Genomic DNA, 16,045 nt, shown 5'->3' with positions numbered 1-16,045 from the left:
GAAGTTTCCTTTACTCCCAGGGTGCTGAGGGCTTTGTCATGGAGTGTTGACTATTGCTGGTGCTTTCCCTTTGCCTGGTGAGGTTTTGTCTCTGAGGAGCAGGACCTTGATTTTAAAGATTTATGTTTATGTGTACCAGTGCATGCATTTCCCTCAAAGGCCAGTAGATGGCGTTGGATCCCCTAGAACTGGGGTTACAGATGGCTGTGAGCCAACTTGTGGGTGCTGGGAGTTGAACCCTGGTCCTCTGCAAGAGCCACTGATGCTAGTAACAGCTGAGCCACCTCTCCAGGCCCCTATCTCTTCCTTGTCTTCCTCCTCCTCCTCTTCTTCTTCATCAGTTGAAGTGTCGTTTATTTTTGTGTCCTCAGTACAGTATCTTTTTGGTGGCCTTATGACAGCCACCCTGTAACCTTCTGTGCTCAGTGCTGAACCAGGCTTGGACTTTCAGTCCTAAGCAGCCTTCCTTGATGTTGCGTTCCTGTTCTCTCGCCAGTTTACATTTGCCATCTTATTTTAAAGTTGTTTTACATTTGCATGCAGCCAAATGCACGTTTTGGTGCACAGTTCTATAAGATTTTCCCCTCTTTGGGAGGAATTATATTATCATCACACTGTTTCTGCATTCCCATTCCTCTCTCCAAACACTTCCATATATTTCTCCTCATTCTTTTTCAAAACCATGGCCTCTTTTCTCATTAATTGCTGGTGTGTGTGTGTGTCCCCCTAGCTATAACCTGCTCCGTCTGTATATTGCTACTCGTGTGTGTGTTTTCAGGGCTGATCGTTTGGTCCTAGATAACCAATTGCTCTGTTCTTCCCTGGCGATGACTTCCGAGTGGTCTGTAGTTCTCTGTGTAGGGCTGAAGCGTCCTGAGCTTTCCCCAGTCCACTTTGGCATGTCTCTTGGTGTTGTTCTTGTTCAGCTCATGTTTAGGCATTCACACTGGTGAGATTTTATGCATGTAGCTTCTGACACTACTAGGAGACACAATCTCACAGCCAACTCCCCAGCCCTCTGGCTCTAACCACCTTCACACACACACACACACACACACACACACACACACACACACACACCCCGCTTCTAAAATGTTCCCTGAGCCTTAGGTGTGGGAGTGTATTATAGTTGTATCCATTAGACTCCTCAACTCTGCATTGTAATCGGTTATGGTTTTCTGTAGTGACCTCCATCCGTTGCAAAGAGAAGTGTCATTGATAAGGGGCTACACTAATCTGTGGGTATAAGGACAAATATTTAGAATGCAATTAGGGATTGTGCTGGTCGAGTAAAGCGGTGGTTGTAAGCCCTCCTCCAAGGTCCACGGCTTGTCTAGCACTGAGCGGTTGGCTGTGTTTTCAGTGCCAGGCATGGTTTAACCTCTTGTTGACTTGGGCCTTCAGTCCAATTAGAGAACTGCGGGTTCCCAGTAAGGTATGAGTGCCCCTCCTGCACCCGTAGGGTTTTCACATCGTGCTGGTCATCGTTGTGGCTCCTAGGGATCACAGCCGAGTAGAACTGTTGACTGCTCCCCCTTTTTTCAAGCTTGCATGGTGTCTGCTGGGAGACCTCGGGGAGGAGGTATTCCTCTCTTCCTGAAGTGCATGGTGTCTTCAGCAATAGAGACTTACTTCATTCTCTCCCGCTTTTTGACACAGGGTCTCATGTAGCCTAGGCTGACCTCAGACTTGTTATATAGCCAAGGAGGGTCTTAAACTCCTGAGCGACCTGTCCCCACCTCCCGAGTGCTGGGACTACAGATGTGCACCTACCTACCGGGCTTCTTTCTGAACAGTTTTAAGAAGGAGCTCCTAGCAGTAACAGGTCCCACCTAGATCTGTCTGCAGCTTGGACGGGAGCTGTGTGGCTGCTCCTCGTTTTCCACTTTACTGCCCTGACTAGAATACTACTACTAAAATACTTGTGTGTAAACAGATTGTGCGTGCATGGGATAAAAATACAGAATCCACGGCGGATTTCTTTCCCCTTGTTAGCCCCATTTCCTTGCAATCGTGTGCCTGCTGGAGACAAGGCTGTTCCTTCTACTTGTTACCAAGATCTTCGAGCCCACACATCCTAAGATTTTACATAGTCATCATCATTATTTTTTAGTTATTATTATTTTGAGGCAGGGTTTCCCATAGCCCAAGTTGGATTTCTAACTCCTTGTCTAGCTGAGGAGACTTTGAACTCCTGGTCCACTGTTCTCCGCCTCCCAAGTGTAGGGATTACAGGCCAGAAACTTTATTAAACTTTATTATATTATTAGTATTATCATCATCATCAATGTGTGTAGGAATGTGTACACATATGTGCCACTGTTTGGATGTGACAATCAGAAGACAGCTTTGTGGAGTCTGGCTCTCTGCTTCTGTCTGCTTTCCCAAGGGTTTCTGGGGGATTGGACTGAGACTGTTAGGTTTGCTCAGCACATTCTTTATCCCCTGAGCCATGTTCTCAGCCAGATCTCTCTCTCTCTCTCTCTCTCTCTCTCTCTCTCTCTCTCTCTCTTTTATTTTGAGACAGGGTCTCACTCTGTTGCTTCAGGGTAGCTAAGGGCTCACTATATAGTCCAATCTGGCCTTGGGTTTTCTACAGTTCTCCTGTCTCAGCTTCCAGAGTGCTGGTATTATATGCTTGAACAACCATATCCAGTTGAAATCCTAAAACATTTCCTATTTGGAACTTTAACACAAGTTTGCCAATTCCTTTTTTTCTTCTTCTTGATCTTTGCATGGTTTCTAAAGATGTTATGAAGTTATAGCATAGTCTCATTTTGCACGCATGTGAAAGACTAGCCCAATGCTAGTCTTAAGGTGTTGCTATTTGTCATTTTGAAAGATATTACCAAATAAAGAAGCTCAGCTGGCTTCTGCTCTGTCCAAGGGCACATGCCTCAGCCTGCTGCCCTGCAGCCTCCACTGTTAACAACTTGACACTTGCCGATCTGATAAAGGAAACACAGTACTCAATTGTAGTCTGAATTTGCTGTCCTCTGATTACGAGTAAGCATTAGCATTTTAAGTCTAAACGGCTTTTGTTTTTTAATTAATTGATCAATTAAACAAATAAATTTGGAAACAGGGTCTCATTCTGTAGCTCAGAATAACCTGGAACTCACTATGGAGACCACACTGGCTTCTGTCTGTCTGGTCCTGGTGTCTGATCCTCCTGATCCAGCTTTCCAAATACTAGGACTACAAGCATGAGCTATTACTCCCAGATTATTTTATTAATTTAATTTTCCTGGTCTGGAGATCGAATCCAGGGTCTCCAGGATGCTTAGAGAAGCACTACTCAATCACTGAGCTATCTTTTAAATTCCTCCTGAGCAATTTCCCCCTGTCCAGTCCATTCAAGAAGCGGGACTTGGCCTCTGGCTGAGAGCTGGCGGCCGGATGCTGGGCGTGGCTCGGCGGGAGGCTGAGGCACTGGACCCCCACTTTGGCCCTCCCTCTTCCCTCTGTGGTCTCGGAGCTCCTCCCAGTGTCCGCCTGGGGCTGGCCTGGGCGGAGCACGTGGGCCAGTGGGCGGAGCCGAGAGCCCGATTTATTCCAGCGCGAGAGAAGCTTTCGCAGGAGCCCGCGGGTCCCAGCACCAGTGCGCGTCTCTTTTCCCGCGTCCCGCGCAGCATGCAGCTCTCCGGTGCGCTAGCCGCGCTGTGCGGCGTGTTGCTCTGCGCCCCCGGCCTCTTCGCTGCCTCCGGTGAGTCTCCCGCGCGGCCCTTTGGGCCTCGCCCCTCTTCTGCTCGCCGCTCGGAAGTTCTCAGCGGCGCCCTCCCTCCACCCCTACTGTTGACAAACTTGAGCAAAGCCTAGGGGACCCGCGCTGCTCGGTTGCAGAGGCGGACGATCTCAGCCTCTGCGCGCTTTGCGCTGGGACCTTGGAGCAGTGATAGTGGCTTGCTCACTGGGCGGTGACCCTGGACACCCGGTGACAACCCTGCCTCCCCCAGGGACGTGACTTACACATAACAAAGGAATCCGCTGCGTTGTGCCTCTTTACCGCGTCTATAGAAGGAGGCTACCGAACTGTGTTTACTCTCGAATCCTTCCATTTGGGAGAGTCTAGGACTCTTCGTACGGATTCTTCTCCCACCAACTTTCCCCGCAATTCTCTTCCGAACCCACTTGCCTGGAGAATCCAATGAACGTTTACGCCCCACTTGTTGGTGTTTGATCAGATAAGGGGAGAAAGGACTCCGGAGCCGGTGCGAGCGCCTGGGCTGTAGATGGGGGCTGATTAGGAATTTAGAAGAGGGCTTCCTCCCACCCGGCTGGCTTTAGTTGTCTGCTTAATCTCCCCTAGCCCTCCTCCCCCGCTCCAAGGTCCCCGGTAGACGTCTGGGCCTCCTGCAGGATGCTGCTGGGGGGTTCGTCTCGAGAAAGCAGTGCCTACGTGAGGCGCGGGTGAGCTCAGGGACTCCGCAAGCAGCCCCTCCATCGTTTTCTCATAGAAACGGGGCTGGCCGAAGCAGGAGAGGCCACAGCTCGGCCCCAGCCCTCTTGTCTAGCACAGGATTTGACCTCTGGGATGGAGCTGAAGGCATTGAGTGCCTCCAGCTTCCACGAGCTGGGAACTCCTGGAAAGATGCTTGGATCTCCTGACCCTTCCCACCCCTCTTTCCCACCGTCCTCACAACCTGCGCCCTGACCAAATGGCCCAGAGGACAGTTCCAAAGCAGTACCCTGATATCCCATAAGATTTGTAGAGGGGCTAGCGTCTCCTAGTCTCACATGCAGCTCAGCCTGGACGGTTAAGACCAGACCGGCGTCTGCGGGCCACCTTCCACTTTGTTTTCTTCTCAGAAACCTTGGTTTGATCCCACGTGCAGTTGTAGGGAAGGCTGGAAGAGGGGCCTTTGTTGGGACGGGGTGCTTAGGCCTTGGCCAGACCGGAGCTTCCACGTGAGGCTGTGACGGTGCCCTTCCAGGTCAGAGGGGATTAACCTGCTATTTAAAGCTGGTGACTAATAGTTCTGCCGCAGAGCCTTAGGATCCCCAGGCCCTTGCCGAGGTGGAGCTATGTGGGCTGGTGCTCATTAATGGTGTTGCCTGCCTCCAGCTGGGGAGCCCTAGCTCCCCTGGGCCTTGGGCTTTGGGGAGGGCCCCTTCTGCTTCGGATAGGCTACTGTGGGGAGGAGAAGAGATCTCTTAGGTTTGAGTCTAGTGCCAAATTTGGGGCCCAGTCCAGTCTAAGGTCGTGCAGGGGACCCTCTTCAGTAAGCAGACCTGGGAGCTGTTCACTGGTTAGTGTCAGGGGACCCTGGAAAGATGGGAGGAAGGTGAGCTTCGGAGGCAGGGTACCTCCAAGTCCCTTTCTGGGTGTGGAGATAAGGTGTGGGTTTACCAGCTGCTTGGTTAAACTACATATAGTCCTTCAGATCACAGGCCAGGTGAGCTCAGCCCCAGCCCACGCCACCTCTCCTGGGTTCTCCATCCTGGCGGACAGTGCACATCGGTCACCCAGGGCTCTCCAAATGCCCTGGTGTCCCCTCCAGCCTTCCTTCACGTCCTCAGTCGTACTCCCTAGAGTCTCTCAAATTCCCCAGCTCCTGTTCCCTCTGCCCAAATGCGCTTCCTCACCGTCCAACCTGTGGGCTTCGTCTGTGGCCACCAGACCTCCTGCACTTCAGGGGCCTGTTAGCCTTCTCGTGCGGTTTTCTGCCTTCCTCCTTTTCCAGCTTGGCTCTGGCTTCAGAGGGTGTGTGTGGGGTGGCAGAGACAGTGACAGAGAGACACTTGCTAGCCAATGCTGGGGAGGCTTAAGGAAGTTTTAAAAGCTCTCTATTGATTGCAGCATATGGTCTAAACTTGTCACTCTTCCAGTCCCCACCCCCCAAATCTGGCCTAAGTCCAGTCACATCTGAACCATTCTCCAACATAGCACGTTCTCAGTGTATCAGCTTCTCTCCAGAATGTTATTTTCTCATTCACCAGCTTGTCATCCTTCCTAGTCTGTCTTTAAAAAACTTTGCATTATTGTCTGTGAGTCCGAGTATGTTATATGTGCACTCCTTGCGTGTAGGAGCCCTCAGGGGTCGGAAGAGGCCATCAGATCCCCTGAAACAGAAGTTAGAGGTGATTAGAAGCCATCATGTGGGTATTGGGAGCCAAACCAGGGTTTTCTGCTAGAGCTTAATCCTCCAGCCATCTCTCTAGCCCCCCTTTAGTTAAGATTCATCTTTATATTTTAAAGATTATGTACAGCTGTCCCCGTGTGGGTCTGTGTGTGTGAGTACAGGTAGCTGAAAAGGCCGCAGCTTTTGGATCCCCGGGAGCTGGAGTTCTAGGCAGTTGTGAGCCACCTAATGTGGGTGCTGGGATCCAGACCGCAGTCCCCCAGAAAATCAGCGAGTGCTCTTAACCTGAGCTGTTTCTCTAGTTCATGGTTTTCTTTTTGAGAGGTAGTTCTGGGGATTGAACCCAGGGCCTTGCCTATGCTAAGCAGTTTTCCTAGTTCCTAGCTTGTTGAGGATAACAGCTAACTCCCATTTCAGGAGTCCGGCGTGGGCACATGGTAGCTGGACTCCCAAGTGTTTACCAAAAGACCATGTTTGGACTGCCGTTGCAGGTGACTTCTGTGACTCCAGCCAGTGCCTGAATGGTGGGACGTGCTTGTTTGGCCAAGACAATGACATCTACTGCCTCTGCCCCGACGGCTTCACAGGCCTTGTGTGCAATGAGACAGAGAAAGGTACCTGCTTCCACGGCCCGCCTCCCCTGTCACTTCCCAAGCGGGTAGCTGTTGTTCCAGTAGAACCCCCCAGCTGCTTGGGAAAGCCAGTGCTTCCAGTACTGGGGCAAATTCATCTTCTACATGACTCTCTTGGGTCCAGGGTGACTGGGGTAGGAAAGAAAAGGGACTGGTTTGGATGTATCAGATGAGGCTGGGTCACGTGCTGCTCGTTGGCCAGTTTGGCCCTTTTCTGACTACCTGTCCATCTCATCTGTCTCCTTGCTTCCAGGACCGTGCTCCCCAAACCCTTGCCACCATGACGGCAAATGCCAAGTGACTGAGGACACGCACCGAGGAGACATCTTCACTCAGTACATCTGCCAGTGTCCTCTGGGCTACTCGGGCACTCACTGTGAGATCAGTGAGTACCAGGGGTCTGTAGCTGGGCCCAGTCACTTGGGGCGAGATTGAGGAATGGGCCGAATGTCAGTGAGGATCCTCTTGTCCCTGCCAGGTTTAAGGTCTAGCTTTCTGTCCTGGGACTTCAGGTCAGGGCCGGTGTCACTGTAGGTGGGATTAAAGTGTGTGGTGTCTCTGAAGTCATGGGAATGCCACTTCCTGAGTCCACGAGTCAGAGACATACGGTGTCAGAGTTAAATCTTGGAACGTCGCTACCAGTGTAAGAAGAAACTGGCGTGCTCTTTAACTTGGAGCCCAGTGAATCAGGTTTGGACCCTGTGGGTCTTCTTACTGGTCAGGGAGGAGGGGGCGGTCTGGGCAGGCTGGGTTGTCCTGTGTCATAGGAAGACTAGAGGCCTGGCATAGGGGGAGGATCTGACCCTGTCTGACCTGTTTGGCTGTCCCCTGGGCCTCAGAATGGCCTGGGTGAGTGCCAGCTAACACTGTTGGCAGTAGTTCTCCGTGCTGCCCCCAACTCTGCCCAAAGCATAGCAGAACTTTCCTTAACCCTCAGTGTCCCATGGGAAGGGCTGTGTTCAGGCAAGGGGAAGGAGGAAGGAGTGGGGTATGTGTGCATGTGTGTGAGTGTGTATGAGTGTGTGTGTATGAGTGTGAGTGTGTGTGAGCTTGTGTGTGTGTGTGAAGTGTGTGTGTGTGTGTGTGTGTGTATGAGTGTGTGTGTGTTCCAGTTTCTAGCTAGCCAGGTCAGGCAGTGGACATCCTGGGGGTGGGGTGGGGGGACAGGTCGCTTCTTCCCCTCCTTCAGGCAGGTGTATGTTGGTCTCTGAGACTTGCTGACCTATGGAAAGAGGACAGCTGGGTTAGCTCTGTGGGGGCTGGTCCCCAGGATCAGGGAATGTGGGTAGAGTGCCTGGCATGCCCCTGACTTAGGAGACGGAGTGACAGGCTGGACTAAAGCCAGATGAGGGGAGGGAGGGGGAGCTCTGGGTTGCTAAGGCAGATGGAGGCCTGGGTGGAGCCAGGTAAACATGCTAATTACCGGGTGGGCGCCGAGCTAACCATGGTGTACCTACGTGGGAATTAGCTACGCAGCCCTCTCTGGGCTGCCAGGTCTAGAGTTGGCTCTAGGCCGGATGGTGGCACCTGGAGCAGAGCAGAGTGTAGGTGGTGCCCACAGAGGCTGCAGGGCTGAGGGGCACAGAGCAATGCCACACTCCTGTTTGTTACACTGTCTGTGTGCCAGTGCCAAGGCTGACCCTTTGGGTCCCTTGTGGTGTGGAGATGGCAGGCGTAAGGTCCATCCGCAGGCTGACCTGGCCCAGATCTTGGGTGTCCAGCCCCATTTGATATCTTTCTCTCTAAGATTGGTAGTTCCTGCCCAGCATGAGCCTCCGCTGCTGTAACTTGTCCCTGGGTTCCCCTGGCTGCAGAAGCCCAGGCACCCACCCACCATGGATGTCCAGAGAGATGGAAAGGCCCTCTTGCCTACAGGCGTGATCACTATCCTGAATTTCCGTTGCTAGAGGCGCAGAGGCAGTGTGGCTGTGGCTGGGGACATGTTCACAGACGGGTGGGTGGGTGAGGGTTTGGTGGTTGGTTGTGCAAAGGATCTGGAAGAAAACAGAATGGTGTTCATTCTTTTCCCCCAGAAAACTGCTGGTGGGAGTCTAGAAAGTACCATGTAGGGTCAGGGGTGATACCAGAAGCCTATAATTGGAGCTGAGGCAGGAGAAATCATAAGGCCAAGGCCAGCATGGGCAGCCGAGAGAGACCTTGTCTCAAAGCACTAAGGACTGGGGGTGTAGCTCAGTGGTAGAGCCCTTGCCCCGCATGTTCAGGCTTAATCTCTAGCACCACATACACAAGAAGATGAAGATAAGACATCTTCAAAAGGCGTGGGGTACCTTTGCTGCCCGCCACTGTCCGAGGCAGCTTCCCTCCCAGTGCCACCCGTTGGGCCAGCCAGCGTTGGGCGTGCTGAGGAAGACGGCGCTTGGGTCTTTTCTCTTGCCAGTGAATGAGACCATCTACTACAACGTGGAAGACTACCTGTCCACCACAGTCATCCCCACCCCGGTCCCCAACCCTGGTTTTTCCCGTGAGTCAACTCTGCTGACCCCTTCTCTCCTGGGCCTCCAATGCCGTCTGCTCTTCCACTTGGTGTCGGTGTCCCTCGGTGTTATCTGCTCTGAGTGAGGGGCTGAGGTTCTCTCTGTCTCTAGGTCCTCATCGGAGGCCACACTTTTCTTTCCTCTTGTTCTGTGGTCCTAGCTGGGCTCTGGAGCTTTGGATGAAGACCCTGACGGTTGCTCTCTCTCTGCAGGTTGCACCTCGAAGCTGGGCATGGAAGGAGGCGCGATTGCTGACTCGCAGATTTCCGCCTCATCTGTGTATGTGGGTTTCATGGGCTTGCAGCGCTGGGGTCCAGAGCTGGCGCGTCTGTACCGCACAGGGATTGTCAATGCGTGGACAGCCAGCAACTATGACAGCAAGCCCTGGATCCAGGTAGGAAACTGACCCAGAGCAGAGCGATAGGGAAGATGGAGATGAATGTGGCTACATCAGGGGCTTAGACCCTGATCCATACAGGATGATGGGTGACTGACCATGACTGAAGTGTCAGTATATGGAGGGCAATCTTGGGCCTGGAGCAGGTGGGCAGAGTGAGGGGAGTCGGTCTTTGGCGAAGGGGCTTGGGTACCCACATTCCTCTGGGGGTTCTTGACGCTCATGGCCTTTGTAGAGACAAACTCCAGAACCGCAGAGGAGAAAGCTAGCTCGTTGAAGGAGCTAGTGAGCTAGCCGGTTGGGTTTTGGGAGGAAAGAATAGGATGACGAGGGGACCACCTTTCTGACCCGGGCTCCAGGTGAACCTTCTGCGGAAGATGCGGGTGTCAGGTGTGATGACGCAGGGTGCCAGCCGTGCGGGGAGGGCAGAATACCTAAAGACCTTCAAGGTGGCCTATAGCCTCGATGGACGCAAGTTCGAGTTTATCCAGGATGCCAGTGGATCTGGAGACAAGGTGGGTCTGAAGAGGGGGCTACCGAAGTCCACACCCCAAGAGTCTGGCACTGACTGAGAAGCAAGGGCATCCTGAGTGATAGGGTTGAGGCGAATCTTCAAGTGCCCCTTGGTCTCTCGAAACGGGCAGACCCAGATTGTACTCATGTTCCCTGGTTACAGGATGTAACCTCACCCGCTAGATACGAACAGAGACTCAAAGGAGTGAGTGCCATGACTTGGTAAGGGTGGCGGTGGCTCTGGACTGCTCTCTGAACTTTTCAGGGTTGCAGCATACAGTTGTGAGATACAGTTACTAAGTGGGCACCATTTACAGCACAGATACCATCCAGGTCTGTCTGTCTGTCTGCCAGAAAATTGTTACCATGAAGTCTTTGGAGGATGTACACAGAGGTGCCCTAGATAGCCCCGTGTGAACAGGGGTTTATGCCTGGGCGCAGGGATGACCCTGAGGAGGACAAAGCAAGGGCCTCAGGCTGGGTCTGTGTGGCCTCTGGGGGAGTATGTTCTTCCAGTCCTACGATGGCCTCTGGGGCCTGAAGTGGAAGAGGTCGGGGAGTGGGCTGGCAAACCCGCTTCCTCCTCCAGTCCTACCCCTTCCCTTCTAGGAGTTTTTGGGGAACACGGACAACAACGGCCTGAAGGTTAACATGTTCAGTCCTGCTCTGGAGGCGCAGTATATAAGGCTGTACCCTGTTTCGTGCTACCGAGGCTGCACCCTCCGCTTCGAGCTCCTGGGCTGTGAGTTGCACGGTGAGTGCCGAGATGTGGCCCTTTCTGTCCCTACTTTGTGAGCTGCTGCGGGGAGGGGCTACTGTGGAGAGCGCCCACAGAATCCTGGCCAGGTGTCCCCCACTCTGCGTGCGCTGTCTGCCAGTCCATTGCTCGGGGCCTTTTGGATGGCCATTTCCCCTCTCAGTATTTCTGCTTATTTTGGTTCCTGGTGCTTCTAGAACAGGCAGTGAATTGCACAACTGCAGGGAATTGTTCTCTGTTGCTGTGTTTCCAGGGCCTCAGACATGTGGGTGCTTAGTAAATCTTTGATGAGGGATGGGTGCATCAATGAAGGGACACCTAGGTAGATGTATTGTGTTCATCCAAGGTACCAGCTGGGAGGTGTGAGCACAGTGCTTTCGCTTCGGGCGTCTGCCACCTGCATTGAGCAGTCATGCAGGTGTTTCTAGGACCTTGGTGCAGCTACAGACACGGGGACCACAAAGGGACGGGTTGCTGTTGAGCCAGGGAGATTACCCTCTGGAGAGGTCTAGCTTCCCTTTAGTTCAGGCCCACTGGTCTCTTTTGAAGCCTGTTTTTCTTTGCAGCCACAGTGCCATCTGCTGGCCACCTGGGGTAATTGTTGTGCTGACTCGGCTGGGCTGCAGAGCTCATGTATTTATAGCCGGGCTGGCATGCCCTGCTGTGCCAGCCCGGCTGTGCCTTCTTTCTCTGGCACTCTTTACTGTTTGTTTTGTTTTTTGAGACAGGGTCCTTTTACATAGCCTTGCCTGTCCTGGAACTCACTATGTAGAACAGGCTGGCTTCAAATCCACAGAGATCCACCTGCCTCTGCCTCTCAAGTTCTGGGATTAAAGGCGTGTGCCATTAAGTTCAGCCACACCCCCCTTTAAGTATGGATTTCAGCTAGTATGCTTCTATTACCAAACTTGGGGTCACAGTCTGTACCGCAAGAAGTCAAACTTGGCTACCTGTCCTCAAGAAGCCAATTGAAACAGCCAAATTCATAGTAAAAAGTGGGAAGAGATTTATTCAATGACTGTATGAGGGAAGATGGACAAAGACCCAGTGAGCCCCTCAAGTCCATATTTGGGGTCCTGAAGTGAGTTTAAAGTTTAAATAGAGGGCCAGGGACTTGCACATCTAAGCTGTCTTGAGTCCTAGACCCGCCCACCATTGACTCATCGTTGTCTGAACTTCTGTCTGATTCTGGTCTGACAAGCTGTTAGGATGTATAAAACCTTTTTCAGGAAGGCACACTCTCGGCTCTCATGCCTTTTTCTTCTCCCAGCATGAGATTCCCGGGGAAGCTTGCTTTCCTTGGTGTCCATTCAGTAGCTGCTAGTCAGATGGTATCCTTTGTGTCAGCAGTCCCATAGTGGGTGGAGAGAACCGTGTTTCCACAGAATATCATCTCTGCCATGAAGGTTGTTTGTCCTGGGCCATTGCCTTTGTGTCATGTGATTTAGTGTCTGGGCAAAGGATGGAGCCAGGTCTGGTCTGAGCTCTTTGGTTCTCAGAGTTGCCCTGGTAGTGAAGCCATGAGTGGTTTTAAGACTTAGACTGGGGCAAGGCAAGCCTCACACCAGTGAGCAGAGCTGCATCATTTGCTTCCCCCAGGCCTGGCCCCCCTTTCTCCGTAACCTGACCTGTCAGCTGGAGATTGGGGTGTGTCCATGGGCACTGTCCATGTGGATGGGGTGAGGCCCAGGTGTCCTGGGAACCCACGAGGCTCCCCATACCAGGGCTGTTATTTTTAGCAGACAGTATCTTTGGCGACTTAACTTTTATGTAGACATTTCACAATACAAGTGAGACCATTGCTGGCTGCCTGGCCCCTGCCTCTGTAGGGAATGCCTCGGCACTCCCCCCTTCAGCATGATTAGCAGGAAAATGGCAGGCAGGCATCTAAGGCAGACAGTGAGGGAGCGGATTTCCCAGGTGGAAGTGTGGCCTTTCAGCACCCCCCCTTAACTCTTGACACAACACACAGTTGTGGGGTGAGGATGCTGCCAGGTCTAGAGACACATCATCCTCCTGGGAATTTTACCTCCAGCTCAGCTCTTACCTGTTGGGCCGTTCCTGAGAGTGACCCTGAGGGCAGAGTGAAGAAACAAAGGCCACTCTCGGGGATACACACCAGCCAGCCAGAAATGTTGGGGTGCACCAAGGCCCTTCAGTGGATCTTATGGGAAGGACGGACACAGAAAGCAGCCCTGAACTCACAGAAATTCCTGGGCCTCACTAGCTGTCAGAGGCTAGGAGTGTTTGCTGTGTGTTGCTGGATGGCCCCATACAGGACTTCACAGGTCGTGACATGGGGGTTGGTATCACATGTGAGGTGTGGTGGTCAGGATCACGTGTGGGAGATGCGGGCACGGTGTGCAATGCCTCTCTGCTCAAGTCGCTCATGTATAGAGTGAAGTTGTTGGTAGCTACTTGTTCAGTGTGGTGTGTGGTGAAAGGGAGTCCGTGACGGCAGGGAGCAGCCAGGCATGGGAGGTGTCTTATTCTCCTGTGTTCAGAGAGCAAAGGAGGGAGTGTTGTCAGTCTGGCCAGATCAGGAGGTCTCGGGTGATCTTCTAGGTGCAAGTTGGGGTGGGGGTTGGAACTGAGTCACAGTGGGGGCGTAAGTGTGGGTTAGACCTTGGTTGGCCTTGGAAGGCAGGAAGGACTTCTTTAGTCCACGAAGATGCCCAGCTGGGCATGATGACCTCATCCCAGCTGTTTGGGAAACTGAGGCTAAGAATCTTTTGGGCTTTCCAAATAGGGTTTCCCCGTGTAGCCCCGGCTTGTCCTGGAAACTGGAGGATCTCTTGAACCTAGGAGTTCAAAGGCCATTCTGGGTAACACAGCTAGACCCAGCTCAAAAGACAAAACCAGAAGCTGGGTTGTCACTACTCCGTAAGAGTGCTTAGAAGAAGCCTGTGGGTTCTGTCTCCAGCACCGTGTAACCTGGATGTGGTAGTGTGTGTCTGTGATTCCCTCACGCAGGAGGTGTAGGTGAGGGTCAGATGTTTAAGGTCATTCTTGACCGCAGAGTGAGTTTAAGCCAACCAAACCAAACACAAACTAAACCAAAATAAACCCTGCTAAGGAACCAAGGCCTTTCTCCCTTATCGTCTTGTACCTACGTGTACTTGTGACCGTCCCTTTTGCCCACAGGATGTTCTGAGCCCCTGGGCCTGAAGAACAACTCGATTCCCGACAGCCAGATAACAGCCTCCAGCAGCTACAAGACTTGGAACCTGCGTGCCTTTGGCTGGTACCCCCACTTGGGGCGGCTGGACATGCAGGGCAAGATCAACGCCTGGACTGCCCAGAGCAACAGCAACAAGGAGTGGCTGCAGGTGGGAGTGGGTGGGGTTTGTGGCCTCTGCCCCGCCCCCTACTCTGCAAGGCATTTCCTGAAGAAATAGGCTAACAGGCCAAGTCCTAGTGTGCCTGCCTTTATACCTTTCTGAAGAGGCTCCAAGCTAGAACAGTGTTTTTCTGTAGGTTGACCTGGGCACTCAGAGGCAAGTGACGGGAATCATCACCCAGGGGGCCCGTGACTTTGGCCACATCCAGTATGTGGCATCCTACAAAGTGGCCCACAGTAATGACGGCGCGCAGTGGACCATATACGAGGAACATGGGACCAGCAAGGTGGGTGTCCTGTCTAGCTGCAATTCCTAGGAGACTGTGGGGTTCTGAGGGGTGGGGAGGGGGCTGACTATGGGGTACTCCTGACACTCTGTTTTCAGGTCTTCCATGGCAACTCAGACAACAACTCACACAAGAAGAACATTTTTGAGACACCCTTCATGGCCCGCTATGTGCGCGTCCTTCCCGTGTCCTGGCATAACCGTATCACTCTGCGCCTGGAGCTGCTAGGCTGTTAGCGTTCAGTCCTTCCAGCTCAAACGACCAGAAGGACCAGAGGCCGAGTCCTCCCGCCCCTGCCTTCTTCCTGATTGTGCTGGAGCTGGAGGCAGCAAGGGAGATGGGGTGCCAGACTTGCCCTTCACCTTCCCCCCCTCACCCCTGCAGCCCCCACAGGCCTCCCGCTAGCCCCTTTCCTCAGGCATTCTCGGGGAGTTGGATGGGTCTGAGATGCACAGGGAAGAAGAGTGAAGTCCAGATATGTGGACTATATCTCTACCGACTGCCCGGAGTCCCAGCCTCCCTGCCAGGGGTTGACTCAAGACTGGAGACTAAAGGGATCTCTGGTTCCCCGCCCCTCTCTGCACACGACACATTCCCCCCCATGTTCCATTCCAGGCCTCCAGGCGGAGGAGGCCCATGCCTGCTTGCTGCCCCTTGGGTCACCCGATACTGTTACCTCCTGAGACACCTGTGGACCCTTACTCTGGAGCCTCAGATGACAAGGGGACTTACTGGTGGCCCCTGGAGAGACAGGAGGGCTCTGACGGGTTGGCTAGCTGGCTGTGAGGCCCCCTGCTGGCTTGCTACTCAACTTAATAGGCTGATTCCAAAATACATTTGTGTTCTCCACTGGAACTTTGTGCTTCCTCATTGCTCTGCCCAAGCCAGACTGCCTGGGGACTGATTTCCATCCCCCACCCAGTCCTCTGGTGCCCAATACTCCTGTGTCGCTTGCCAGACTGGAAATAGCTTAAGAGGACAAGGGGAAAGACTGGGATGGAGTTAGGCGTAGGCCTCCCTCCCCTCCAAGCCAGACTCATACCTTCCCCTGCTTCTACCTCCACACTCCTCTGGGTCTGGCCTGCAGCTGCCACCCGAAGAAGGGCCAGGGAAAGCCTGGCAGAGGTGGCTCCTGTGACTGCCCCTCCTCCCTTCCCACACTAAGAAGGTGGGCCAGGCCTGGCTGCTGGTTCTCTCTCTCTCTCTCTCTCTCTCTCTCTCTCTCTCTCTCTCTCTCTCTCTCTCTCTCTCTCGGCAGTTTCTGTTTTTGTTTTTTGTTTTTTTTGTAATGCCAGTCAGTGCCAGCCTAAAGAAGGTTTTAGAAGCCCAACAGAAAAAGAGGGCCCTGGTGGACTGGGCAGGGAAGGGGTAAAGGCGTCGCCAAATAGGGATTGTGGTCAAGAGCATGCCACTTCCCAGAGGCCACTGGTGGGAGGAAGGGGGTTTTGAGGGAGGGCTCTGCTCTGCTCTGCACAGGGCTATAAGAAGTGGCCAGTAGGAGCTATCATGGCCTGTGCCCTGGTCATCTGGGGAGGGGTGGC

At 53.2% G+C, this 16,045-nt stretch overlaps 1 protein-coding gene across 2 annotated transcripts; it reads left to right on the top strand.

Annotated features, from left to right (window-relative positions):
- Window positions 1–3,548: 3,548 nt before the first annotated feature.
- Mfge8 (milk fat globule EGF and factor V/VIII domain containing) lies at window positions 3,549–15,359 on the top strand. 2 transcript variants are annotated; one of them, XM_075952445.1, is made up of 10 exons: window positions 3,549–3,706; window positions 6,575–6,697; window positions 6,969–7,100; window positions 9,114–9,197; window positions 9,423–9,604; window positions 9,967–10,122; window positions 10,730–10,874; window positions 14,022–14,206; window positions 14,355–14,504; window positions 14,603–15,359. In XM_075952445.1, exons 1-10 carry the CDS (start codon window positions 3,634–3,636, stop codon window positions 14,738–14,740), a joined length of 1,368 nt encoding a protein of 455 aa, XP_075808560.1. In that variant the 5' UTR covers window positions 3,549–3,633; the 3' UTR covers window positions 14,741–15,359. The 2 variants fall into 2 exon arrangements, with proteins under 2 accessions (XP_075808560.1, XP_075808561.1); XM_075952446.1 differs by lacking the exon at window positions 9,114–9,197.
- Window positions 15,360–16,045: the final 686 nt, after the last annotated feature.

The sequence above is a fragment of the Microtus pennsylvanicus genome, chromosome 18 (assembly GCF_037038515.1).
Source record: "Microtus pennsylvanicus isolate mMicPen1 chromosome 18, mMicPen1.hap1, whole genome shotgun sequence".
Lineage (NCBI taxonomy): Eukaryota > Metazoa > Chordata > Mammalia > Rodentia > Cricetidae > Microtus > Microtus pennsylvanicus.
Note: the sequence above shows the minus strand (reverse complement) of the source record. Positions and strands in the feature narration are given on the sequence as shown.

Coding starts and splice junctions, on each gene's coding strand:
- Mfge8 (XM_075952445.1), top strand. CDS start 3,634: ATGCAGCTCTCCGGTGCGCTAGCCGCGCTGTGCGGCGTGTTGCTCTGC. Junction 7,101..9,113: donor GGGCACTCACTGTGAGATCA/GTGAGTACCAGG, acceptor TTCTCTTGCCAG/TGAATGAGACCATCTACTAC. Junction 14,207..14,354: donor GCAACAAGGAGTGGCTGCAG/GTGGGAGTGGGT, acceptor GTTTTTCTGTAG/GTTGACCTGGGCACTCAGAG.